This window comes from Loxodonta africana, chromosome 27 (assembly GCF_030014295.1).
Source record: "Loxodonta africana isolate mLoxAfr1 chromosome 27, mLoxAfr1.hap2, whole genome shotgun sequence".
NCBI classification, from domain to species: Eukaryota; Metazoa; Chordata; class Mammalia; order Proboscidea; family Elephantidae; genus Loxodonta; species Loxodonta africana.
Genome location: NC_087368.1, coordinates 13,098,217 through 13,125,037, shown reverse-complemented (window position 1 = coordinate 13,125,037; position 26,821 = coordinate 13,098,217). Strand labels below are relative to the sequence as shown.

Here is a 26,821-nt window from a genome sequence, read left to right as displayed (position 1 = left end):
TTGTCCTATATTCTAAATTTTCTTGGCATAAACAAAGGGCCACATAAAAAGAGGAACTCTACAATGATCTTAATGAATTCTTCATGAATTTTCCATCAAAGAATGCAACTATTATAATCTTAACAACAACAACAACAAAATTAAAATATTAGCAATGGGAGAAAGAGGCAGAGAAGGAAATTGTGGGAGGGAGTGGAAAATATATGAAACAAGAGTGGCAAATGACAAATGTTTGATACTGGGTGATAGGTGTATAAGGGTTCATTATACTATTATCCACTTTAAGAGAAAAAAGTTAAGCCAACAGACTATACACAGTCTACCGCAGTGATTCTTAAAGTTCGGTACACTGACCAGCAGTTATCAGTATCACCTGGGAACTCGTGAGAAACGTTTATCATCAGGCTCCCATCCCAGATCCACTGGATCAAATTCTGGGGTGGGGCCCAGCAGCCCATGTTATTAGTGAGCCCTCCAGGTAGTTCTGATACATGTTGAAGTCTGAACCACTGGTCTAGTGTAACTTTTTTAGAACAATGTTTTAGCCTTACCTGTACTGACATGTCACCGGGTCTACTGGAACGATTCAAGACAGCCACACAGCGACTAAATGCCTCTTGTAACACCTGTCAAAAAAGAAGTCAGCCATTAACGCTCCATTTTGACTTCATCTCTGAAAGACATTTTCTAGCAGAAATAAAATTGTAAAATAACCTTTTAATGTTAGCTATTTAGTAAATAAATGTTTGCTTAATTAACTTTGTTAAATAAATACATAAATAAAAAAGCCCCGGCAGCTTCTTTTTTAGCATTCCCAATAAGCTACTTTGCCAGCAATATTAAGTTAACCAATTTTGAACCCAAGGCTCTCCAACACATATTACAAAATAAAGCTGCTTCTTCCCCTTTAATTTTGGTGCCAGAATATACAGAATATTGTGTTATCTGATGGAATAAACTGAAGCAAGGAGCTACGTGAGCTGTATTTGCGCTTGGTGAATTCTCTATGGCCGATGGTGATACGATGTGCCCAAACCAGTCTAATGATAAGCACGAAGGGCGTCCCATGTCACCTCTATTCCGTTTTCCCTCCTGAGTTCTTCGGCATTGAGGGCCGAACAGTTGACAGTATGGAAAGCCAGCTCCGTGGCAGCAGGCAGCAACGGTGACTCTTTTGAGAAGAGGAGGTCATCTGAAGTTTCCATGGTTATAGTCCTGATTAGCATGGGGTACCCTGCATATTTATAAGGCTGTAAATCTGAAAGAACCAGAGGTTAGTGTTGGGAAAATAAAAGCAGAACACTGGTTTCTATGTGATTCCAAGAGTTTTTTGCCATAATAATTTTCCATCTATTAAATTATGCTATGGAAACAGGTAACATGGTGGAATTACCTGGGAGATAAATTAAAATTTGGGGAATAACACATGTCTTACCTTCTTTATGACGGTTGAAAAGGATGCTCTGAGTTTTCAGAATCAAAATTATATTCTCTGGATCTGGTCCATCCACTATTTTTGCTGATTTGGTACATAAAAATTCATATGCTTTATTTACTTTCTCAAACATATCCTGTATATAATCGAAGATAATTAACTTTAATCGGGAACATCTCAAACCACAACCTAAACAACACAGTTGGTTTCTTTTTTTACCGATCACTTCTTTAGCTATTATTTTGCTTTGTTTTTTACGTCAAGGAATTCATTTCAACTATAATCTAGCAGTATATTGTGTAAGGTGAAACAGTTTTCCAAACTACTATCCAATTACCTTAATACTATTTGCTGAAAAATTCTTCCTCACTGGGTTTATACCATTTATAGCTTATTAAACTCATACATACCAGAGACAATTTGTATTGATATAAAAATAATTATTATGCCAAATGCTGTCAATTCCAAATGATAGTGACCCTATCGGACAGAGTAGAATACCCTGTAGGGTTTCCAAGGCTGTAATGTTTACAGGAGCAGGCTGCCACATCTTTCTCCTGTGGAGCCACTGGCAGGTTCAAATGGAGCCACTGGAGGGTTCAAATTCTGACCTTTCGGTTAGCAGCCAAGCATTTTAACCACTGCACCATCAGGGCACTTCATAATTGTGATTAAAAAAAAAAAACAAACAAACCTGTTGCCATCGAGTCAATTCCGACTCATAACAACCCTATAGGAGAGAAGAGAACTGCCCCATAGAGTTTCCAAGGAGCGCCTGGTGGAGTCGAACTGTCTACCTTTTGGTTAGTAGCCGTGGCACTTAAGCACTACGCCACCAGGGTTTCCCATAATTGTTGATAGCATATGATAATTATGATACTGACTATTGAGCATTATTGCCAGATTTACAAGATCTATCCTGAAGTACAACACTATCAGTGATAGGATTATATCCATACGCCTACAATGAAGACCAGTTAATATAACTATAATTCAAATTTACCCACCAACCACTAAGGCCAAAGATGAAGAAACTGAAGATTTTTACCAACTTCTGCAGTCTGAAATTCACCAAACATGCAATCAAGATGTTGGTAATTACCGGTGATTAGAATGTGAAAGTTGGAAACAAAGAAGAAAGATCAGTAGTTGGAAAATATGGCCTTGGTGATAGAAACAATGCCGTGGATGACATGACAGAATTTTGCGAAACCAACGACTTCTTCACTGTAAATACCTATCTTCAACAACATAAACAGCACCTATACATGTGGACCTCGCCAGATGGAATACACAGAAATCAAATCAACTTCATCTGTGGAAAGAGAAGATGGAAAAGCTCAATATCATCGTCAGAACAAGGCCAAGGGCCAACTTTAGGACAGATCAACTGCTCATATGCAACTTCAAGCTGAAGCTGAAGAAAACTAGAACAAGTCCACAGAGTCAAAGTACCACCTTTAGTATATCCCACCTGAACTTAGAGATCATCTCAGGAATAGATTTGAGGCACTGAACACTAATCACCAAAGGCCAGATGAGCCGTGTAATAACATCAAGGACATCATACATGAAGACAGAAAGAGGTCATTAAAAAGAAAGAAAAGGCTGGTATCAGACACTTGCTCTTTAATGTCAAGTAGCGAAAGCAAAAGGAAGAAATGAAGTAAACAAACTGAACAGAAGATTTCAAACGGTGGCTCAAGAAGACAAAATAAAGTACTATGACATGTGCAAAGACCTGGAGGTAGGAAACCAAAAGGAAGAAGGCACTTGGCTTTTCTCAAGCTGAAAGAACTGAAGAAAAACAGTAAGTCTCGAGTTGCAATACTGAAGGATTCTATCAGCAAAAAATTGGATGCAGGAAGCATCAAAAATAGATGGAAGGAATACACAGAATCATGGCACCAAAAAGAATTGGTTGACATTCAACCATTTCAGGAGGTAGCATATGATCAAGAACTGACGGTACTGAAGGAAGAAGTCCAAGCTGCACTGAAGACACCGGTGAAAAACAAGGCTCCAGGAATTGACAGAATACCGATTAAGATGTTTCAACAAATGGATGCAGTGATCCAACGAAACGCTGAAATTATCAAACAATATCATTATTATCTCACACAAGCAAAATTTTGCTGAAGATCATTCAAAAGTGGTTGCAGCGGTATACTGACAGGGAACTACCAGAAATTCAAGCTGGATTCCGAAGAGGACGTGGAACCAGGGATATCACTGCTGGTATCAGATGGATCTTGGCTAAAAGCAGAAAATACAACAAAGATGTTTACCTGTGTTTTACTGACTATGCGAAGGCATTCAAATGTGTGGGTCATAACAAATTATGGATAACATTGCAAAGAATGGGAATTCCAGAACACTTCATTGTGCTCATGAGAAACCTGTACGCAGATCAAGAGGCAGTTGTTCAAACAACAAGAGGCTACTGCGTGGTTTAAAGTCAGGAAAGCGTGCATCAGGGTCATGTCTTTTTCACCATACTTATTCAATCTGTATGCTAAGTGAATAATCTGAGACGCTGGACTATATGAAGAAGAACGGAGCATCAGGATTGGAGGAAGACTCATTAACAACCTGAGTTAAGCAGATGACAAAACCTTGCTTGCTGAAAGCAAAGCAGCCTTGAAGAACTCACTGATGGAGATCAAAGACCACAGCCTTCAGTATGAATTACATCGCAACATAAAGAAAACAAAAATCCTCACAACTGGACCAATAAGCAACATCATGACTCATGACAAACAGAAAAAAGACTGAAGTTGTCAAGGATCTCATTTTACCTGGATCCACAATCAACTCCACGGAAGCAGCAGTCAGGAAATCAAACAGTGTGTTGCATTGGGCAAATCTGCTGCAAAAGACCTCTTTGAAGTGTTAAAAAGCAAAGAGGTCACTTTAAGGACTAAGGTGTGCCTGACCCAAGCCAAGGTGTTTTCAAGCACCTCATATGCATGTGAAAGCTGGACAATGAATAAGGAAGACCGAAAAATTGATGCCTTTGAATTACAGTGTTGGCAGCCGGCAAAGAGTACTGAATACACCATGGAACGTCAGAAAAACGAACAAGTCCGTCTTGGAAGAAGTACAGCCAGAATGCTCCTTAGAAGGATGGCAAGACTTTCTCATATACTTTGGATGTATCATCAGGAGGGACCAATCCCTGGAGAAGAACATCATGCTTGGTAAAGGGCAGTGAAAAAGAGGAAGACTCTCAACAAGATGGATTGACACAGTGGCTGCAACAATGGGCTCAAGCAAAACAATGATGGTGAAGATGGCACAGGACCAGGCAGTGTTTCGTTCTGTCGTGCACAGGGTCACTGTGAGTCGGAACCGACTCTGCAGCAGCTAACAGCTGCCAGACACTGAGCTAAACGCTTTACATACATTATTTCATTTAATCCTCACAACACCCACGTGAGGTATGTACCTTTATTACCCTCATTTTTTAAATGAAGATATAAAAAAAAACACTTAGAGATGTTAAATAAGATGCCTAATGTCACAAAGTCAACTGGTAGAAGAGCTAAGACTTATATGCAGGTCTGACTCCTAAATTCATGCTCTTAAACTATTATACCATATTACATTCCACTGATCTGTGTTGATTCTTGTGTCAGGACCACAAAGTTTTACAATTGTAGCTTTATAGAATGTTTTAACATCTATCAATAAAATACTGATTTCCAAAACTTTATTCCTATCTTGATTGCTTTCTCTCCTAGATGAATTTGGATTGCTACCAGGTCCTCAAAAATACCTGAGGCTTTTGATTAAAAATGCTTTAAACATGTAAAAGTGACATCTTTTCAACATCGAGTCTTTCCATTCAGGAATACTCTGTCCCCAGTGAAAAACACTGACCTTAGAGTTAGTGGGATTACTCCTAGTTTCTAGCGATAGACTACCAGTCCTAGTTTGGAGGGGTTCTTATGTGATTTCTTCTATTATGAATATCCATTGGTGTTTTAATAGGAAACTGGAAGAGGCAGGATCAGGAAAGCTGGAAGCAAATGATTTTAAACCTGAACTAAATTCTCTACTTCTCCAGTGAAAGTAATTTGAAGTCGGTTGAATACACAAACCCAAAACAATCCAAATGGCAACTGCATCAACTATTAATGAATTAAGTTCGGCCACATTCCAAACCATCAATTATTCATGTGACTTCCCATTCAAGCTGACCATCAAAGAGACACGGGAAAGGACAGAGAATAAAAACCCTAAGTTATTAGTCACAAGGACAGTCCTACTGGTAAAGCGGGGGATGGCCATGAAGGCAGAAGGCATAGGCTGCAAGTTTATGACAAGGCAGACACTGGAAAAGAATGTGAAAATAACTTTTCTCCTCCAAAATACTGACAGGGCAAAAGGAAGTCAACCCAAAAGCCCTAATTCCAAAGGCAGTACATACCCTCCCTTCTGGATTCTTATCAGGGTGGTACTTCTGTGCAAGCCTGAAGTAAGCTTTTCTAATCTTGCTCTCGTCATGCCTGTTAAATAGGAAAATTGTTTCATGAATACAGTTAAGTGCAAGAAAAAAATATTTACATGATCATCTAAAATGTTTTAACATAACCTTGCTTTTATCAGGAATCTTACGTGATCATTTATTAGGTAACAAATTAAACCCAGTATGATTTAAGTAAGATTATTGTTTATGTTATCTGTATAACTGAAAGATAATGCCTTCCCTATGCAAGGTTATCATTCACTTTAAATTAAAAAAACATACTTGGGGTTTACAGAAGAAATAACTTTTTCAAAAAAACACCAATTTTTCAAAGTGTACAAATATCATTTCAAACTCTACACTTCTAAGTTATTATATCAGCCTTACCAAAAATACACCAACACTTTGAGTTCATATTTAAGAAAATGTCTTTTAAACCATTTAAATCATTTTTCTCTAACATTATCTGATCTACTATAAAGCATCGCTGATAAAGGAAATGTGCATTTTTTCCTACACATCTGTCATTCAGCATTCTGGGCATGTTGCTATCAAATCTCTTCCTCACACACAACACAAACTCCAAGAGGAAAACAAAGATGTGAATGAATACCACAGGTCAGATATGGTTCCAGACACACTGCACACATTATTTCAATCAGTAGAGAGCAACGATTGTAATAGCAATAACAGAAGAAGGCGTCCTGCTAATAAATTTGCAGTAGTGAAAAATCACGTGGATAGTTCCATACAGTTATTCCTCTGTATGTTTATCAAAGAACAGGTAAAAAAATTTTTTTAATTGTTGGTTTAACAACAATATATATTTGACATGATATTTTAAGGGAAAACAGACGAGTACTATGGTAATACTGAAAATAACTCACGGCCCCTGTCCTTGGGGGAGGTTAAGCACTTCATAAGCATCATCTATTGACATCGTAGGTGGCTTCTTTTCTACTTCCTTCTTCCAGGCATCAAGGGTATCTTTTAGAAGCTTAACCTTAAAGACAGAGGGTTAAAATTTATATCTACTAAAATAAAAATATTTCAAAATATAATTTTTAAGTTATACAATTCTAGTGTATATGTACTTAAATTGACATTTCTAGGCTACTCAATTAGCCAGCTTTCTGAAATACAAATATACCCACTTCTCACTTTTCGACATGGTTAGGTTCCAAAGACCAGGTTGTTATGCAAAAACTGGCATTACGCAAAAAAGGTTGACCACATCAGATCACAAAATGGAGGATGACTACATCATTTCACAACTGCCAAATTACATCCTTACATAACTGCCAAACCACTGAGAACCATGGTCCAGCCAAGTTGACTCATAACCATCACAGCCAGTGTTACTCTCGCTTCACACCTCAGCATTCAATACTGCCAGACATACATGGTTAATACACAAAATAGCTGGATAGTATATTTTTTACTATTGTCATAAATGTGAAACGTTGAATAATGAAATAGTTGGGAAGCAAGGAATAGGTGTAACCAATTAAAATCACCTTCTTAGCAGGGCAGCTGATTTCATTCTTCTATAAAATTACAATAGTATATGAGAACACTGAGATTCCGTGAGGTAGTCACACGTTTCCCAGTTAATAAGCAGTGGAGCTGGATTCAAACCCAGGTCTCACTAAAAAGCTCATACTTTTTCTACTATCTCATGTTGCATCCAGAACAAGTATCACAGTCTACCTGCCTGTTCATAGCACTACAAAGTGACAGTGGCTTGTGGTACAAATAGCAATTGTTCTGAAATCTTTTACATTGTAAGGATAATGGTATAACCTCTGCCGAAATAACAGAACATGGGCACCCATGTCTACTTTATTCCAGGCTCCAGCAGATAGCCAAGGGCTCAGGCTGGAGGGGGACCCCAAGGGCACTGTGGCCAGGGAGACAGCACATACTGCTACACAAAGGAGCAGGTAGCATTTATTACCTCCTGTGTCTGCCAGCAACTATGCAAAGTTTATCATGTGAATTCTCACTTTTTTTTCGCAATCATGACATGAGATGGTTACTATCATTATTGCCATTTTAGAGATGAGAACTAAGGTATAGAGAAGTCAAGCAACATACCCAATGTGATACAGACCTATTAATGGCCAAATTGTGACTCAACCCAAACTGTCTAACTCCAACATCTGTGACCTTACCCATTCTGCTATACAGACAAGTTTCTGTCAAGCTATTACAGCACATAATTGCATTACACACATGAAATTAAGTTTTTTTCCCCTTGTTACAAAAGATCAAGACTGTAAAGTTCTTAATATTTCCTTTAAAAATTACATTTCAGTTTGGGATTTAACCAAATACCTCAAACTACACTAAGAGCTGCACAGTGCTTAAGTAAGAGGGAATAATTAAGGAAACTGATTACTTCTTATCACAGAAGGAAGAAACATCCAGAAATGGTTAGAGGCTATTTTTACGGTTTCCAACCAAAAAACCCACTGCCATCGAGTCGATTCCAACTCACAGCAACCCTACAGGACAGAGTAGAGCCGCCCCATAGGGTTCCCAGAGCTGTCATCTTTACATGAACAGACTGCCACATCTTTGTCCTGCACAGCAGATGAACTTTCACTTAGCAGCCGAGCACTTAACCACTGCAACATCAGGGCTTCTTTTTTATGGTTTAAGAAAGTACAAGTTAATCTGCTGACTTACCGGATCTTTAATTGGCCAATCTGGAAACCGGAGTGTATCACAAAGTTGTTTGAGATAATAAATATTACAAAACAGTTCATTTTCTAGCTGTGGATAGTTGATAACTGGGATGGGACAATACTGATAAAGTGCTCTTGTGTTGCTCTGAAGACGAGGTGTGAAATCGGCAAGATGGGCAGCAATCTTCTCTATCATGAGGCGCCTACAATTATAAAAACCTCCATTCAACCGTTATGAAAGAATTAATTTATTTTAAAGAGAAGGTTAAGATAGGTAATCATGTGAGGAGGTTACATGGAACTCTTAGAGTAACTCCATTATTGGTCTGCATTGAGAGCTCATAAGGATGTTATTCAGGGTATTCTAAATATATTATATAAAAATACTCAATGGAGACAGTAAAAATCTCCTTTCTGAACACTTATCTGTAAAGAAGACCATGGAAGAAAAGGCCGGTACTCCCCGACTTTTCTACTGAAAAATTAGGTATCAGAAGATCAAATGGATTGAGTCTGCATTCATAAGGGTATACCCAGGGAATTCAAGCTTGCTATCACCCCAAAAAAGCTCACTACATGGTATTAATTTTACTTAACTTACCACGGTAGGGTAAGCAAAAACTTGACTTGGCCAGTACATAGAGATGTAGATCTTTTAGATGGGGACTCAGACTAACCAATCTCAGGAGAAAAAAAATGGCATAGAAAAATGGTATTGCTAACTTATTCATGATTGTGTACATTTGATTCCAATGAAAAATATGACTGTCACACAGAATATATTCAAATTGGTGGCTAGAACATGCCAAGCCTATAGGTTAACCTACCCAAGAAGTCAAGTGATAACCAGGTGGTATACTGGGCATGAGTCAGCCCAAAAGGACTAAGAGGACAGGGATTCTCCACAAAGAGGAGGCCTTGACAATGGAACTATGAAGTGCCAAGTCTTTCCTGGACAGTCTGGCTGGACACTGCCATCTCCTGCTTCTGGGCCTCTCCTTTTTCTGAGTTTCCAGAGGTTTCTCCTATGACCTTCCCCTCCTAATAAGAACATTCTTTAGGAATATTAACCTTTAGACTAAAGTAAAAAAATGCTGGCAGGGAACCCTCATTCTAAAATGATTTTAGATTATCTCTGCTCAGACTCATTTTGTGTGGACATAATTTTTACTTAGTGGATTAAAATCTTATATCCAAATTCCCAGGGTGTGTGTGTGTGTGTGTTGATTTTATCCCTACGTACCCCCTACATAAATATTATCATTTTATTGATTAAACTATAACCAGTTCAGTGGTAATAGGTCGTACCCTTACATACAGCTCTATTAAGGTAATAGCAATTTTGTTAAACCACGCTAGAACTGAGAAGGAAAAAAGCTTAAGACCTTGTCAAAACTTATCACATACACCTGATTTGGCACCATGAACCTGGGATTAGCTGTAGCTTATGGGACTAGTGAAAGCATTTCTTTGAACACCATCAAGCCAAGCAGCAAGTAGCAAAGGTTCTGGGTATAAAAATATAATCCGTCACTGGATAGAGGTGGTAGACATACAACACTGTGAAGGCACTAAATGCGTTATGTGAATTTCACCTCAATTTTTTAAAAAGTAAAAAAAAAAAAAAAGTCAATCAATCAACTGGCTATTTACCTCATTTCACTACTCCAAATTGCTTCTGGAGTATCAAATTCTCCTAGAAAAATCTCAGAAAACTTCTCAGGTTCGTAATTTTCTAAGTAACAAACCATTGCTTCAGGTAGGATGTGCCCAAGTATACTCCTTTGAAAAACATCTTGTCCTTTTGTCTTTAAAACAAAACAAAACAAAATGTAGTCAGAAACTCTGAAGTTATCTTTCAATTTTCTAAGAAATAAGTTATAGCTAGAGAACACTTGAAGAGCAAGCTGGAAGAAACTGCTTTATGCTTTGGAAATTTAGATGGAAACAAGACAAAATGCAGAATGGAAGGTATCTGGTATAAACTTTCCTGAAAAGGCAAGGCCTTAAAGAGCCTGCCCTCAGGAAATACGGCGAGAATTTTTATTCAAAGTACTTATATTTAACTGTATTTAGAACTCCACATCCTCTGGCTGGCCAACAGAGTCAAGCTAATGATCATACTTTTTATTTTTAAACTCATTTCTTCACCTGATAGAAATAAAACCTTAGAGGCAAAAACCTATTATAAATTTTTTCTAATTTCCTTTTAGGCAAATTGAGGATGTTTTACTTCTCCAGTACATGACAAACAGAAGGGGGAAAATGCAGACATGGTTTTACCACCTGGCACAAAGGCAAATTAGAAGATAAATATTTTTAGATTTCTTGTTAATGAAGGCCATAAATTTGCTATGTGTTAAACTTGTAGGTGAAAAACTGCTTGTTCTGTTCTTTAGAATACTATCATTTGATAATTCCTACATCACAGCTGAAAAATTGTTAGAAACATGAATAAGAAATACAACGTATAGGCCAACTGCAAAGATGAAAATCCCAATTCTGTGTGGGGATGAAGTTAAGGGAATAACTGCACTTCTGAGAGCAAGACTACAACTGCCAGGCTCCTAAATAATTAGCCTTTGTGCTGAAGATGATTTCAAAGTTATTGCTTACTATCCATTACCAATATGTACGTATAATTTAAGAAAGCAGAAGGTGACTTCCACAATTCTTTAGCTATTATTATTTTTGCCATGTCTTTTTAGACACACTGCTTTAAGAGAATCAAAACAGATCCCTTCTATTTGTAATAGTTAACTACTTGCCCTTCTTGCCTACATTCAGATTTTCTATAAATACGGTTTTGCTGTAAATACTCAACATATTGTTAGGTGAAATGATGTATATAGTTTCTAATACTGTAAAATTTAAAAAAAAGATTACATACGTATAACTGCACAGAAAAAAAAGGAAGAAAAAAATGCCAAAAATTACTCAAAATGCTACATTAAGGTGGTAGCATTAGAGGTAATTTCTTGACTTTTTTTATATTCTCATTTTCTATTTGTATAAAGCTGTGGAAATTTTACTGTCACAGGCATCATTTAATACTATGAGACACACTAACTGCTTTTTAGGGCTTCACTAGCTGCTTTCTAAGCCTGCAGTTTGGCCAAGTGTCTATTGTCAAGGTGATGTAACATTCCTTGATTAGTCTTCCAAACAGCGGTCTAGTTTTGGTTATTCTTTTGCTCTTGACAAAATCCAAAAATCAATGAACAGTCAATTTGCACAAGTTTCTAAACATCTTTCAATTATATACTGACAATAAACATTTTTTTGTAAAAGGTAGGTATAAAGTTTCAGGTTGTCAAAGCTACCTGGATAAGTCTCATCCTTTCTTGGATCCCTAGTTTTCTTCTGCAGTTAAATGCCAAGAACACTTGGGAGCACCTGAAAAATTAAGCAGCTTCAAAAGAGAAACCTAGCACTTCTGTCACCTTCAGGTCTGAACAAAAAAGGCTGAAGTCTTACTGAATCTTAGCTGACTGAGTATAAGTTATATAGTTAAGCATGTAACTTATAAAAATCACTAATCTAAGTTTAACACAAGGAGAACAAATTGCATTCACAGAGATGTCAGATTACAATTCACACCTGCAATTTCAATATTAAATTTAATGGGCAATGTTTATTTTCATTTTAAAAAGATTAGCTTAGACTTTCTATATGTAAGGTACCATAAGGAATGTAAAAGCTAAATATAACAACACCTGCCCTCGAACGCTTAAAATCTAGTAAAAGGTAATACATAAACTTTCACCTAAGGCAAAATAAAATGTGAAAAATAAACACAGAGAAGAGTTGGAAAAATAAATAAATAAAAAGGCAAGCCAGTAAACATGCACAGCTCATGAAACTTCACAGTTTACCGAGCGTTAAGTTATATACTCAGTAGACTAACTTGGCTTACCTCCTCTGACTTGAAAGCCTGTTTCGTATGTGTGTACTTCAAAAACCTAGAAAGAAAAATAAATTACTTGTCAGATATAGGAATTCATTAGTTTTAGTAACATCAATTTTCTAAAGACCAGATCATACACACGTACATACACGCAAAGAAAAGCCACAAAGGGCAACTTATAAATTCATATCCCAAATTATTTAATTTCTAATTAAGGCAAGAGCTTAAATGAATTAGAAAACAATTTTAGTTATGGTCATATTAAGATTATGTAATAACTGTACAAACCATTTTAAGAAAAGGCAAAATGTAAAATTACATGTCCAATATATCAAATATGCATATTAAAATACTAGACAATAAAATTTTTGTTGTATGTGGTAAAGTGGTGAAATTCTGAGTATTATTTTTCCCTATTTTTCAACCCTCCAAATTTTCAGACATGTAGCCAAACAACTTTTATAACGAAAAATTTAATAAAAGCAATGACATACAAAAAATCTGGCAAAATCAATCTGCCCCTGTAGAATTCAGATAAAAACTTAACTAGGTTACCATTACAGTTCTTACCGAGCAACAGGAAGCACGTTGGAACCTGTGTACATCATGATAAAGAAAAATACTCCACTCAGGTAAAGACGAGGCAACTGCGGGTTATCTTGCATGATAAGATGTAACAAAATAGCAACTTTTTCAACAAGGATAGGGTCAAAGGTCAGCAGTAGCTAAAAAAAAAATAAGAAAATATTTTGGTTATTAGCAAAAATAACCTACAATATCATCATTCCTTTTAGGTTTATGTATTTCATATGCTACGGTTATGGTTTGTGTGTAGTCAGTTATAAACCAAAAGTCCATGGGATTCAGTAAGCTTATCTGCCCAGCTCCCACAAAATCTGAAAGAATGATTCCTATAACATATAATAAAGGGATAATAATATAGATATGGAGAATAGATCAAAACATATTCAGAAGAAACCCAAACATGCCTGACACTAGTTTTTTCATGAGTACAGACAGAACTGCTTCTGGTGCAAGAATCTTCCTGCATAGACTCCTCTGTTAATGATAGAAGGGAAAGGGAAAGTGGTTACGTTTTTGGTTAGTTTCAGTCCAGGTGACAAGAACAATCTCCCGAAGCCTATTTGAGAATTCAAAGAGCAGAACAAAGAAAACTTATGAATGAAATAGTACAAAGAAATACATCTAGAAGAGAAGGAGAGGTCAAGAGCGTAAACAGTTACCAGAAAATGTGGCCTCTAGAAATTTGGGCTAGAAATACTGAAGAGACTTTCTGGGACTACCACACTGAATCTGGGCTAATAAAAACTACGGACAGCTACTACGAATGGACATTTGATAAACACATTTAATAAGTTTTACCTACAAATCTTAATAAAATTGGCATTTCAATTTTCTATTAACACTTGTTCCCACAGAGTCCCCAATTCTGGATCAAATGCTACCAATAGAAAAAATTATAATAACAAGGAGGAAGTACTAGCTCAGATTAGGTGAAAGTTCTAGACTCAGATGTGACACTGAACAGCTACACGTCTTTAAATACCTAACTTAAAGTTCTGTGTCTTAGTGTCTTACCTGTTCAACAAGGTATTTAGATTAGGTGTTTAGTACTATGTATTCTACAAAGGAAAAAATTGAAATATATTCACACAGGCTTTTCCTTCACATTAACACCAGTTGTAGCATGAGACTTGACATCCCTTTAGCACATAATATGGAAATTAACAGGCAAAAAATCCAGAATATTTGAAATTATAACTATACCAGAAAACCCCAGACTGTCACTCAATATATCTTCAAAAAAAAAAAAAAAAATTTGCCACGGAGTTGATTCCAACTCATGGTAACCCCATGCGTATCAGAGTAGAACTGCACTCCACAAGGTTTTCAATGGCTGATTTTTCAGCACTGGATTACCAGGCCTTTCTTCCAAGGTGCCTCTGTACAGACTCAATTTGAATTGCCAGCCATTCCGTTAGCAGCCGAGCATACTTACCATTTGCACCATGCAGGGCCTCCCACTGTATCTTAGACCACACTGAAAATTCTGAAGCTATGTCAAAGAGTAAAACTATATCAAGTGGTGATTGCCTTAAAGTCAAATGAAGTACAGAAATTCCTTACCAACAATATAGTATGTTCCTAAATACTACTGCAGCTACCAAACTGTGCTGGGCAAGATTAACATCTCCCAGAATACAGAAAGTTAACTAACTACTAAAAAATATTTTAAAACCTAGTATAAAAAATGTAGGAGGCATACGCTTTTGAAAGAAGCTAGATCTAACAATAAAATTCTTCTCCTGGATTGCTTCAATAGTTTAAGTATTATTAAAAATTTTGGTTCAAATAGCTTAGTTTCATGTTATCCTGATCAAAAAAAAAACAAACCTACGACCATCAAGTCGATTCTGACTCCTAGTGACCCAAGGTGACAGAGAACTGCCCCACAGGGTTTCCAAGAGGCAGCTGGTGGATTCAAGCTGCTGACCTTTTGGTTAGCGGCCCAACACTTAACTGCTGTGCCACCAGGGCTCCGTTATGCTGACCATGTAATCTTAGAAGTTTTTCAGTAATCCCTTTCTGGCCTAAAATTGAATGCTGTCTGCATTTACTTTCTTCCTTTTTTGTTTTGTTTTGCAAGTTGTGGAAAAATGTTTAGGAAGTGGTTGATTTTCTAAGCATAGGATTTATCTACACATTGAGAGGAAGGTTCAACACAGAAAATGAATCCCCTTTCCTTTGGACCACCTCACATACGCAGTTACATGGTCCACTGGGCATAAAGTGGTAGTGGTTTAGAAGAAGCAAAAACTGCAGTGCTGTTTTGTTTAATGGTATAAACAGAACCGTCACACTAGGAAAATGACAAAAATTTTGAAATGCTGGTATGCTTAAATAACAGAAGTTGGTAAAACAGGTTGGTAAGGTACTATCATATTCAGAAGTCTTTGTCATTACCAGCGACTTACACAGACACACCACTGACAGATAAGCGGTGACTGTACAAGAGGTGCAGTAGCTGGGATTCAAACCTGGGTCTCCCACATGGAAATCGAGAACTCTACCACTGAACCACCCCTGCCCCCAAGCACTTATGCAGTATAATACACAATTGTAAAAATATAAATACATCAATATACAACTGATAAGACAAAAACTGTACAAGTTATTGGCACAGATCTTACAGTTAAGCCATGTGTGATTAATTTTAAAAAATAGATTTGACAACAGAATAGACAGGAGGAACACATTTACATAAAACCTCTGGGACCTGCTAATTATGGGGTATACACAGTTTCATTCCAAAAGGGCAGACTGATTTAAATGAAATAAAAAATTTGAAGATACCTTGGTGTATCCTACATAATTCCAATTCAAAGCTTTCAGTAGACTGCTACCCATGAAAACATATAACCCAGAATAGTCAAAACCTGAGGCATAACCTAGTGAATCTGCTGTGAATATTTCTCAAGATCCAAACCACCACGTCCACATCTGTGGCCTGCTGGTGCTTCCCAGTAGTCACAATACCAATATGCACCACAAACTGGAATAATCACCTTTCAATTTTTATAAGGGTGTGATTTTAAGAATAGATAATAAATTTCTTTTAGAATAATTCTGGAGTCAGATGCTACTCATGTTTGGATACCTGGATACACAATCTTCTACAGTATACAGTACTCAGAATGTCAATTCAACTAAGAGTAAATGAAATAAATGTGATCCAGGACTCAGACGGTTTCAAATAAAACAAGGACTGAGGCTCATAATGAAATTACCTAAGGGTAAATGATTCTTAAATTACTACTCAGTTTGAAAACAAAAGTAACATACCTGAATAATATGGGGAAGGCAAGTGCTGTCTGACAGCAGTCTTTTCACTCTGGGTAAGGGCCGAATGATGGCATTATCTTGATCCCTAGAAAATATTTTCTAAGGTGAACATTTAATATGTTTAATAAAATTTGTATTTTCAGAGCATATGGTATTCTACTAGGCATGAAGCAGTTACCTTACTTTTTTGTTAATGAAGACTAAGCTCTCATACAGCTGGGAACATGATTAGGTATTTTGGTTTAAATCTATTTGGTTGCTTAATAGGGCTTCATTTCCTTCCATAAGATTTCCTTGAAAAACAGTACCCTAGAAGAGCCAAAGACTCTTATTTATTATTTAATTGATTAAACTTGGTGCTGTCCAACACAGTGCCAGTGGATATTTCCCCCCAAAGGGCATGTCAAACTTTGTCACATAAATTTAAACCTTAACTCCTCTAAATATCTTCCAAGTACGGCCTTAATGCTAATGCTACATTACTTCTAAATACTAATTTTATAATTTAAGTCTGATCTGATTTTTAAAGAGAACTGGAGCCACGGAAACCTCAAGCATTATTAAACATGTGATAGTTTCTCAGTAACTGCCATCATTAGCATCGCAATAAAACAAAATCAGGTATACGCAAATATTTTACAAAGATCAAAAAGTTCCATGCGAAAGTTATAATTACAATTACCAACGGGGAACAAAATCTCACCTTCACTAGTCAGGTGGGGACAAGATGTTGGCCTAGACTCAAGTTCTACACCGAGAACGGTCACCCTGACGTGGGAGCCACTACTCGTCGCTGTCTGTGCTGAGTTTGCTAATGACGAGTTATCTAAAATGTCCATCTCTGATTCACATAAATCCTATTAACTGTTATTTTTGCTGGAGTACAGTTATTGAGCCTCAATTTTGTAATATTATCTGAGGTCTCACAGAGAAAGTCACTTTTTAGTCACTTTATCAATAGAATTTGCAAATTATTTCTTTATATCAGGGTTTTTTAATATTTTGTTTTTATTTTTCCAAAAAGCTCCAATAGCAAAAGCAGCATTCTCCCAAGGCCACAAATTTGGACATTTTTGTTCTAATTCACCAGAGTAATCTCATTCCATAACTGAAGAATAACCTACATAAACAGGGAGAACAAGGTGTTTTAAGAGTTCCTGTTCATCATGGAAGTGCTCAGTTGCATTTTACCTGCTTGGGAAATATCCACACACTGTTATTAACATGTTGAGTGTAAGGGTGGCAAGGTCAGTCTCACTCAGTACAGCCTGCCCACTGGCTAACAGACACCACTTAAGCTGGGGTATGGCCTGCAGTGGTCGCCAGCCGTCCATGCCTTGAGCCCAGCACCTGGTTTTTGCATTTAACATTCCTTTGGTCCACAATTCTTGCATCTAAATGGACAGAGGCATCATGGTTACAAACTGATAAATGAAATGAAAAAAATTTCTATTTCAAAGTAAATTCATACTAAACTATGAAATAAACATGCAAGTTCACTATTAAAAACAACAATAACAACCAGCTTTTGTGGGCAGGCCTTCAGGAACCCGAATTTGACTATTAAAACAAGAAAAACAGCCATGTAGTCATTAAACTGCAAAGCATAAGGAATACTAGAAAGAGTGAAAACGGTCGGCAGATTGTAAAATGAACAAATTATATACAAGCAGAAAGCTCTGTCCCCTATAAAACTATTTTTAGCCAAGTTCCAAAGGGACGAAGCCTGGGAGGCTGAGCCTGAGAAGGCAGGATCAGATCTGGGAAGACGTTCAGCAGGCACTGCCCTTAGTTCTTGGACTCTATCAGCAATTTCAGACTGCGTATTAAAAATTACTATTAATACCACAGAGACGCATTATAGTCTGATAGAATTATTAAGGTGGGAATTAATATATAAAATTCATTATGGAGTGCCACCTCTGTAATAACAGCTTTAAACAGTAAGATTCGAAGATGTGATTTTGTGTGTGCGTTTTTCTAGAAATGCAATCTAATCCTTCGTGTGGTAATGGAGTACCAAGAGTCCTTGGAGCTGATGACAGTGATTCAAATCATACCTGAGAAATATTTCACATCTATAGGGTCGCTATGAGTCTGAATCGACTCCACGGCAACGGGTATCTGAGTGCTAAGCGGAAGAATAGAAGGAAGGCTGAGGCCTTTAGAAAAACGTTCTCCACAACACATACCTCATGAAACCCATACGGGCCACTCCGTTCTTTGTCTGCATTGCCAAAATACCACTCCTTTTCACTCTCTCTCTTCATGTCTGGGGCAGCTTCGATTACATTGCTCTAAGTTTTAAAAAGATTTAGTTATTTACCGAGACAAAAACCTGAGGGAGCAGACACTGTCATAAAACAAAATTAAACGGTACCATTTATTTTCAGCTTATATCCTTTTAGAAATTCACCTCAATTTTTAAGTGATCTTATTTTAAGAGTTAAGGATTCGGTATCTAACCTAATAGTCCAAAAAAACTATTTCCTTGTTAATTGCCTTTGAAGTAAATAATTTCCTAAATCTGCCCAGCAATCTGAGCTAAATTCAAAGACATCTACATTCCTACAGTCATAAATTTTCAGGACACAAAAGCTGTAGTAGCAAAGAATATTGCACAAAGCTATATAAATTAGCATTCACCATTAACCTCAAATCACCATGCTCGGAAAGCTGAAGTTGTTTTGGGGAAAAAAGCTCATGACAAGTAAAAGCTTTCCTAAGAATCTGAAATCATACCATGCAGAGTGAAATGCCAGCTGGCAAGTTTTCAGTGGTTTTAAACATTTAGTTTCAATCTATTACTCTCACCGCAGATTAATTCTTGTAACTTTATACATGCTTTATGAGAATCCAGGATAAGAATTTTTATGCAGTTAGAATATTTTATTATAACATACATTTTAAATACTCTCCTAATTATTGGTTTTCAGTTAAAACTCGTATAGCGAGGTACAGTAAAGAACATAGGCTTCCGGGTTCTGCCAGTGACCGGGCGACTTCGAGCAATACACCTAGCCTGTCTGTTTCTCTATAAAATGGGAATAACGATGGTACCCGCTTCATATGGATATTGGAGGATTTAAAGAGCTAATACATTACTGTATCAGGACAGTACCTGGTACACACTGTATGGTGATACAAGCATTATAATTATTACTACTGATACCTGATGATAGAAAATGCCATATTCTAAACATTCAAATAGCACTTTTTAAAAAAGTTTTTATTGTATTTTAGATGAACGTTTACAGAACAAACTAGTTTCTCATTAAACAGTCAGTACACACATTCCATGACACTGGTTAACAACCCCATGACATATCAACACTGGGTTCCCTGTTACCAGCTTTCCTGTTCCCTCCTGCCTCCTCCTAGTCCCTACCCGTGGACTGGTGTGCGCCTTGTTCCCTCCTGCCTCCTCCTAGTCCCTACCCGTGGACTGGTGTGCGCCTTGTTCCCTCCTGCCTCCTCCTAGTCCCTACCCGTGGACTGGTGTGCGCCTTGTTCCCTCCTGCCTCCTCCTAGTCCCTACCCGTGGACTGGTGTGCGCCTTGTTCCCTCCTGCCTCCTCCTAGTCCCTACCCGTGGACTGGTGTGCGCCTTGTTCCCTCCTGCCTCCTCCTAGTCCCTACCCGTGGACTGGTGTGTGCCTTGTTCCCTCCTGCCTCCTCCTAGTCCCTACCCGTGGACTAGTGTGCGTCTTTAGTCTCGTTTTGTCTTATGGGCCTGTCCAATCTTTGGCTGAAAGGCGAACCTCAGGAGCGATTTCATTACTGAGCTGAAAGGGTGTCCGGGAGCTCAAATAGCACTTTTGTTGACAATTCAACCAAAATCTAACATGGCATATCTCACGGCAGGAGATGAAGCAAAAACAAAACGTAACATCAAAAACAATCAGCAACAAACTAAACACAGATCCTTTCTATAACTTAGGTATCAGAAGAGGTCTTTCATTAGAGACTTGCCATTTTGCCCTCTTGTTGGTTGCTTTCAATAAGGCCCCCAGATTTCTCAAGGCAAAAATATAGTCTCGATGGTTTCAATGCTAAAAGTCCTAGTTACATAACTGATGACTTCAGCTTAAATCCTAAAGGTCACACGTTGCCTCAAAATAAGCCACATTTAGAGATGTAATAAAAGACAAAAGAGCTATTGGAAAAATAAAACTGGATCATCACTATTTTGGATGGTTCTTATAAAGGCTTCACTTTTTTGCATGTGAATTAATCTCCTCTGCATTAGTACCATCATAATTATTGGAGAAATACACTCATAACCACATACATTGATGTGTTTTCCGATTTCGATGATCTTTACCTAGATAAGCATACATACCTGCAGGGGTACTGTGGCTCTGCTCACATGGAGGTGGGCAAGCGTGAGCAAATCCACAAGGATTCTAATTCCATTGGAATCCATCAGGTCCTTAACATTTTGCTGGAAGAAGAAAACAAACCTTTTCACATAATCTAAAACCTTTCTCTCCAAGAGGTACTACTACCTAAAAGGCTTTCAAAGAGGAGAATATCAAAAAACTGTATTACAAAGAAATCACCTAAATTTTTTTCTTAAGTATATTTTTGAATATATATTTTGAAGAAAAAATACATATATACACACACACATATACATATATATATATATATATATATATATATAAAAAACCCGTTGCCATCGAGTTGATTCCAACTCATAGCAACCTTAAAGGACAGAGTAGAACTGGCCCACAGGGGTTCCAAGAAGAGGTTGGTGGATTCGCACTGCCGACCTTTTGGTTAGCAGCCAAACACTTAACACTGCACCAGCAGGGCCCCTATATACATACATATATACATAACCCACTAAAAATATAACCCAAAAAAACCCAGTGCCCTCGATATATACATATATATATACACCCACACATATATATATATACATATACATATGTATCCCGTAAAGCCTGGCAGGGATAAAACCTGTGATAAACTTTCTGGTTCTACAATTATGGATGATGAGTTTTCTTTTCCATATCCTGCATTTTCCAAGGTCTTTCAAAAAAATAAACAGCTTATTCCATGATCAGAAATAAAATTTGCCTTTTAAATGTTCCTTTTTTTTTTTTTTGGTAAACTTAAAACTGCTAATTTCTCAGATGTTAGTAAGAGATTACAAATTACTTTAAACTAAAATCTGCTAGGAATTATTAAATACACTCCATTTTAAAGTATTTGTATTATTTATTAAAAGTGATGATAAAAACTAGGCAAGTTGGTATTAGTATCAAAAATACAAGGAACAAAACAACTTTGCTTAGATTTCACTCCAACATCCTACATTGTGAATTAATGTTATATATTACAACTATGAATTCTTGTCAGAAACCAGCATGAGCCTATTAAAATGTCTTTTAAAATGATGAAGAACTAAAGTGACAAAAAGTTCACCTAATATAAAAAAAGGAAAATGAAGATATTATATTCTTTGAATTCATTTTATTATTAAAAATGTACTCTGACAAATTAAAAAAAATTTTTGCATTTTTCTGTCAAGCATTCATTTTAATTAAAATTTAATCTTAAGGATTCCCTAAAGGGAAGTCAGCTAATGACATATCCTTTATTATCCTCCACTCATAATTTTATTATCATTAATCTACTCAGCATCTATAATATTAGGGCAGAATGAAGAGCGGATAATTTTGCACAAACTTTTTCCTCCAAGAGGTTAGAGCAGCGAGGTTTCTGATTTCAAGAGGAGATAAAGAATCAGCTGTAGATGATTAACCCAAACTGGGAGCATTTCTCTCTGTTAAATGCTCATGTAGTTTACTTGGAAATAACAGCACATTTATGCAAAAGTACTGTACCTTATTAAGGATCAGCTTGTTAAGGAAGAGGATCAGCCTATCACGTTCCAGTTTATCTGTGCACTATCAAAAAAAAAAGGAGGACTTAACCAGAAGTGAACAGAAAAGCAAATTCAGATATTATCATCGCTGACCAAAGGCAGCCAACTGCCAGTAAGAAATAAGGTCATCTTTTCAACACTAAGGATAAAATCATAGCAGACTGTCAATAACTGCAATTCCTCTAAGTCTTATGTTTTCTGCAATTTAACATAACTTATCTAATTTCCCTGAAAAGGTAGATATATTTAAAGGCATTAAAAAGACTAATATATAGTTTTACGGATATATGTAAAAATGGAAATAAATGATAAGAATTGGTTCAAATGACTCTCAAATTAAATAAAAATTCTAAAGAACTGATGAGTGATGTTTCACATAAATCAAATCATGATGAACCAAACCAAGAAGAAAGAATACATCTGCCTGAAAAGCACAAATGGTATGCTACAATTACCACTACAAAAACCCAAAAAACCAAACCCGTTGCCGTTGACTCGATTCGGACTCATAGCAATCCTATAGAACAGAGTAGAATTGCCCCACGGAGTTTCCAAGGAGCGCCTGGTGAATTCAAACTGCTGACCTTTTGGTTAGCAGCCGCAGGACTTAACCACCACGCCAGCAGGGTTTCCACCGGAATAATAGTGAATTAGAATTCGTTAGTGTAATCTAGTTTAACAGCAAACAATCTAAGGACTTTTGTCCTAGTTATGTTACTTCCTAGGTATGTGACTTTATTCGGAATCAGTTTTCAAATCCACAAAGCATGATTCACTTGTAAGACAATTATAACAAGTATAGATAGCGTGATGGTTAACGCTATGTGTCAGCTTCTTTAGGCTATGATTCTCTGCGATTTGGCAGATACTATATAATCACCTCCCATTTTGTCATCTGATATGAGCAGCAGATCAGTTGAAAGTGGGGCTTCCCTGGCGGTGTGGCCTGCCTCCAGTATATAAATGGATGTTCTGGCAAAGCTTGCTCTCTCTCGACCCTGCATTCTTCTAGTCGCCTGACTTCTGGTTCTTGGGACGTAAGCCCACCAAAAGTCTCCAGCCTGCTGCCTGACCTACAGATTTGGGGTTTGTCAGCCTCTGCAACCACATGAGCCAGCAGAGGTCTTCAGCCTGCTGCCTGACCCACGCTTGTCAGCCCCAATAGTCTGAGCCATTTCCTTGAAGTAAATACACTTCACTGGTTTTGCTCCTCTAGAGAGCCCAGACTAAGACAGTTTATTTTAAAAATTCGTGAAATGGTTCTCTTTAAGGCAGTTCACTGAAATTTAAATTTAAATCATTAAATATAAAAGGAATAGAAACACAGTTCAAAAAACAAAGCATACATACTGCAACAAGTGAGTTAACATTCAAATTTGAGTTTTATGAATGAATTGATAATATTATCCTCTCTCCTTATCATGCTCAAGTGTTAAATGACAAGCTTTCTAAAAAAAAAAAAAAAAATGTGCTAGTACAAGGTTTCTTTTCTTTTGGTTAGTGATACAGTTCTAAAAATTTTTACTGTTTTTTGTTACGCTAATATCATTTATAAGATTTAACCAAAATATATACAACTCTAGAAGTCACTATTTCTTTTACATCTGTCCAGTTCATCATAATTAATTTAAAGATTGGCAAATAGGTCACTAAAGTTGTTCACAAGAAGCAACTGAAAAAAATAAATAAGTAAACTGACATGGATAAACATTAACGCATTAATCATTTTCCTAGTCATCTAAATTCCAGAAAAACTCCTCATGCAGAAAGTTACACTAACAATGGGATCAAACAGAATTTCAATTCTGGTTTAAAAATTTAACATATACCTCAATGACACTAGCAAATTGCTGTCCTTAAGTGATATCCTTACCCTTTCTAACATTCCAATGATATATCTTGTATCTGTAAAAGGTCCTATTTCTTCATGACATCTGCCATAAACAATAGCAAGGGCTTGTAAACATAAACACTTCATGTTTACTTTTGGAGTGAGCAGGAAACGATGATAAAGCTCATTGAAAAATTCATACCTAAGTTAAAAAGAAAAAAATTAATAAAATCAGCCATGAGACCAAAAGTGAAAACAAATATAACAGGACATGAAGAGTAGCTTACGATCTCTTAATTGATCCACTTTCTTCATTCTCATCTTCCTCCAACAGTAGTCTCAAGTAATAGTCTCCGATTTTGATTTCCTCTGCCAGGCACTCATATCTAACCTTTATTAATAAAAACAAATTATATTATTTTAGTTTACAATAGGATTTTTGGCAATTTCCACACAAGAAATTGCTTCTTACAATTCCTTCCATTCAGGACTTTTTTTCTTTCCTTGATAAGACAGCTCGTAATAAAAAAATTAATCATTTCTTGAACTATCTGATAACTCATTACTGTTAATATAATCTATTACCTCAGTTAAATGTTAGCAGTCTGAATTACACATCAAGTTTTCAAATGTAAAACTTGCCAACAGAAACTGTCACAGGACTACACGGTGTCAATGAAGGCTCAGGGGAACAATAAAAAAAAAAAATTAAGATCTAATCTGCTCCATTCCCTTTTTGGCCTGTCATAGCCAAGTGAGGAATAGACAGTCCTGCATCACCACAATTTGCCCACCTCACACAAGCTACCTCAGGTCTTCCCTCTACCAGCAGCTCCTTACCTCTTGTTGATGGACCAAGATTTACAACACATCAACTACATTTTACATTATATTTTTGTACAGTATTCATTTTCTGCATGTCCAATTACCCCAGGCTACTGAATGAAGGTGATACATCAGGGAGAAGCCCAAGATCAGGAGATGAGGCAGTGCCATGACCCTTGAATTCAGTTAGGCTGCATGCCTCAAGGAAGGCTGTGCAAGTAATTACAAAAAAGAATCCCCTGACCAGAGGGGCTGATTATCATATTCTTTTTCCAAAACCTAAGATAACTGATTTTTAAAAATATAAGCTATAAAAAAACAAAATAGACACATATCCATTTTACTTTCTTTCTATAAATTCTAAACATTCATTCACTCCCTTTCTATTTATTAAAGATACATTGTGTGACATGTCTGTTATAGACATTGGGAATAGAGTAGCAAACAGATAAATTTTTCTGCCCCCATGGGGTCAGCAAACACAAAAGTAAAATATATAAATGGTAGTCAGGCAATAATAAGTGCTGTGGAGGGAAATAAAGCAGGGAACCAGTGAGGGAGAAAAACGTATGTGTGCATATGTGTAAAGAGGTTGCATTTTTAAACAGGGTGGCCAAGGAAGGCCTACCCAGATGATGAAATTCAAGAAAAGACCTGATGTAGATAAGAAAACAAGTTATGATGCTATCCAGGAAAAAGAATATTCTAGACAAAGAGTGCAGCAAACAGAAAAACCTTGAAGCTAGAACATACGTTTGGTGTTTTCAGGAAGCAGTGTGGCTGAAACAGAATGAGAGAGGGTGAGTAGTAGGAGATGAGATCAGAGAAAATGCTTCGAGCTGGGGTATACAGACCCTTATCCTGAACCTCGACTTTTACTAAGTGAGGTGGAAAGCAGTAGGAGTACCAGAGGGTTTTAAGCAGAAAAGTGACAAGATTCCACTGCTGCTGTCATAAGCCTGATAACAGATTGTAGGAAGGCAAGAGCCATAACAATGACATTATTGCTACAATCCAGCAGAAAGAAGAGAGTTGGATTCTGGGTAAGTTCGGAAGATGCATTCAGCAGGCTTTGCCGATGAACTGGATTTGCAGTGTAAGAAAAAAAATGATTTCAAGAATTTTAACAAGAAAAATGGAGTACTCATTATCGAAGATCAGGAAGACTGCAAGTTAAGTAGGTTCAAGGGAAAAACAGGAGAACAATTTTGTAGGTAAATTCTAGATGCTTATTAGATATACAGACAAAAGCATGAAATAGGGAAGAAAGTCTAAGGAGAAGATAATCTGGGAGCCATGAGCAAATATAAAGCATGTGAAGCCCTGAGAGTTGATGAGATCACTTAGTAAGGGGGAAAGGTAAAGGCAGGTGTTACACAACTATAAATACTAAAAAAAAAAGAAAAATCACTCTAAAAATATTACTTTTAAAAAAAAAAAGATTAATATACTGCAAACATTTTAGAGCTTACCTCAAATTCATGGTGGTTCCATGAGATCACATTAGCGCTACCAAGTTCCCTATCAATATTAAATGCTCTCATTTCAGATTCAAGAGTATCTCTCAGTTCTTCTCGTGTTTTGAAATTCCAAATTAGGTTTGACCTGGCATGGTCCTGACTAAACCTAGATATACGTATAATCAGAAAATAGTCAGGAAACAGTAAACATTAAAATAAAATCAACAAAAGATTCTTTAATACATCCTATAATAAACAAGAAAACAGTGGGATTAACTTTAAACCAAAAAACCAAACTCGCAGCGACCCTACAAGACAGAGTAGAGCCGCCCCAAAGGTTTCCAAGGAACAGCTGATGGATTTGAACTGTGGACCTTTTGGTTAGCAGCTGAGCTCTTAACTACTGCATCACCAGGGCTCTTCATTAACTTTAGCGAGTGTAA

The 26,821-nt window shown here is 36.8% G+C and overlaps 1 protein-coding gene across 3 annotated transcripts in view; it reads right to left on the bottom strand.

Annotated features, from left to right (window-relative positions):
• The window catches only part of DNAJC13 (DnaJ heat shock protein family (Hsp40) member C13), a 131,357-nt gene that overhangs the window by 45,083 nt on the left and 59,453 nt on the right, over positions 1–26,821 (bottom strand). For all 3 annotated transcript variants that reach the window (XM_064277333.1, XM_064277334.1, XM_064277335.1), the window contains 17 exons: positions 26,391–26,544; positions 24,381–24,484; positions 24,136–24,295; positions 22,222–22,284; positions 20,709–20,810; positions 18,560–18,664; positions 17,559–17,761; positions 16,368–16,452; positions 13,074–13,228; positions 12,513–12,558; positions 10,250–10,404; positions 8,598–8,799; positions 6,794–6,909; positions 5,868–5,946; positions 1,436–1,571; positions 1,074–1,258; positions 552–626 (listed from right to left, as the gene is read on the bottom strand). In XM_064277333.1, the coding sequence (XP_064133403.1) occupies positions 552–626; positions 1,074–1,258; positions 1,436–1,571; positions 5,868–5,946; positions 6,794–6,909; positions 8,598–8,799; positions 10,250–10,404; positions 12,513–12,558; positions 13,074–13,228; positions 16,368–16,452; positions 17,559–17,761; positions 18,560–18,664; positions 20,709–20,810; positions 22,222–22,284; positions 24,136–24,295; positions 24,381–24,484; positions 26,391–26,544 (2,125 nt within the window). The remainder of the gene's footprint in view (positions 1–551; positions 627–1,073; positions 1,259–1,435; positions 1,572–5,867; positions 5,947–6,793; positions 6,910–8,597; positions 8,800–10,249; positions 10,405–12,512; positions 12,559–13,073; positions 13,229–16,367; positions 16,453–17,558; positions 17,762–18,559; positions 18,665–20,708; positions 20,811–22,221; positions 22,285–24,135; positions 24,296–24,380; positions 24,485–26,390; positions 26,545–26,821) is intronic.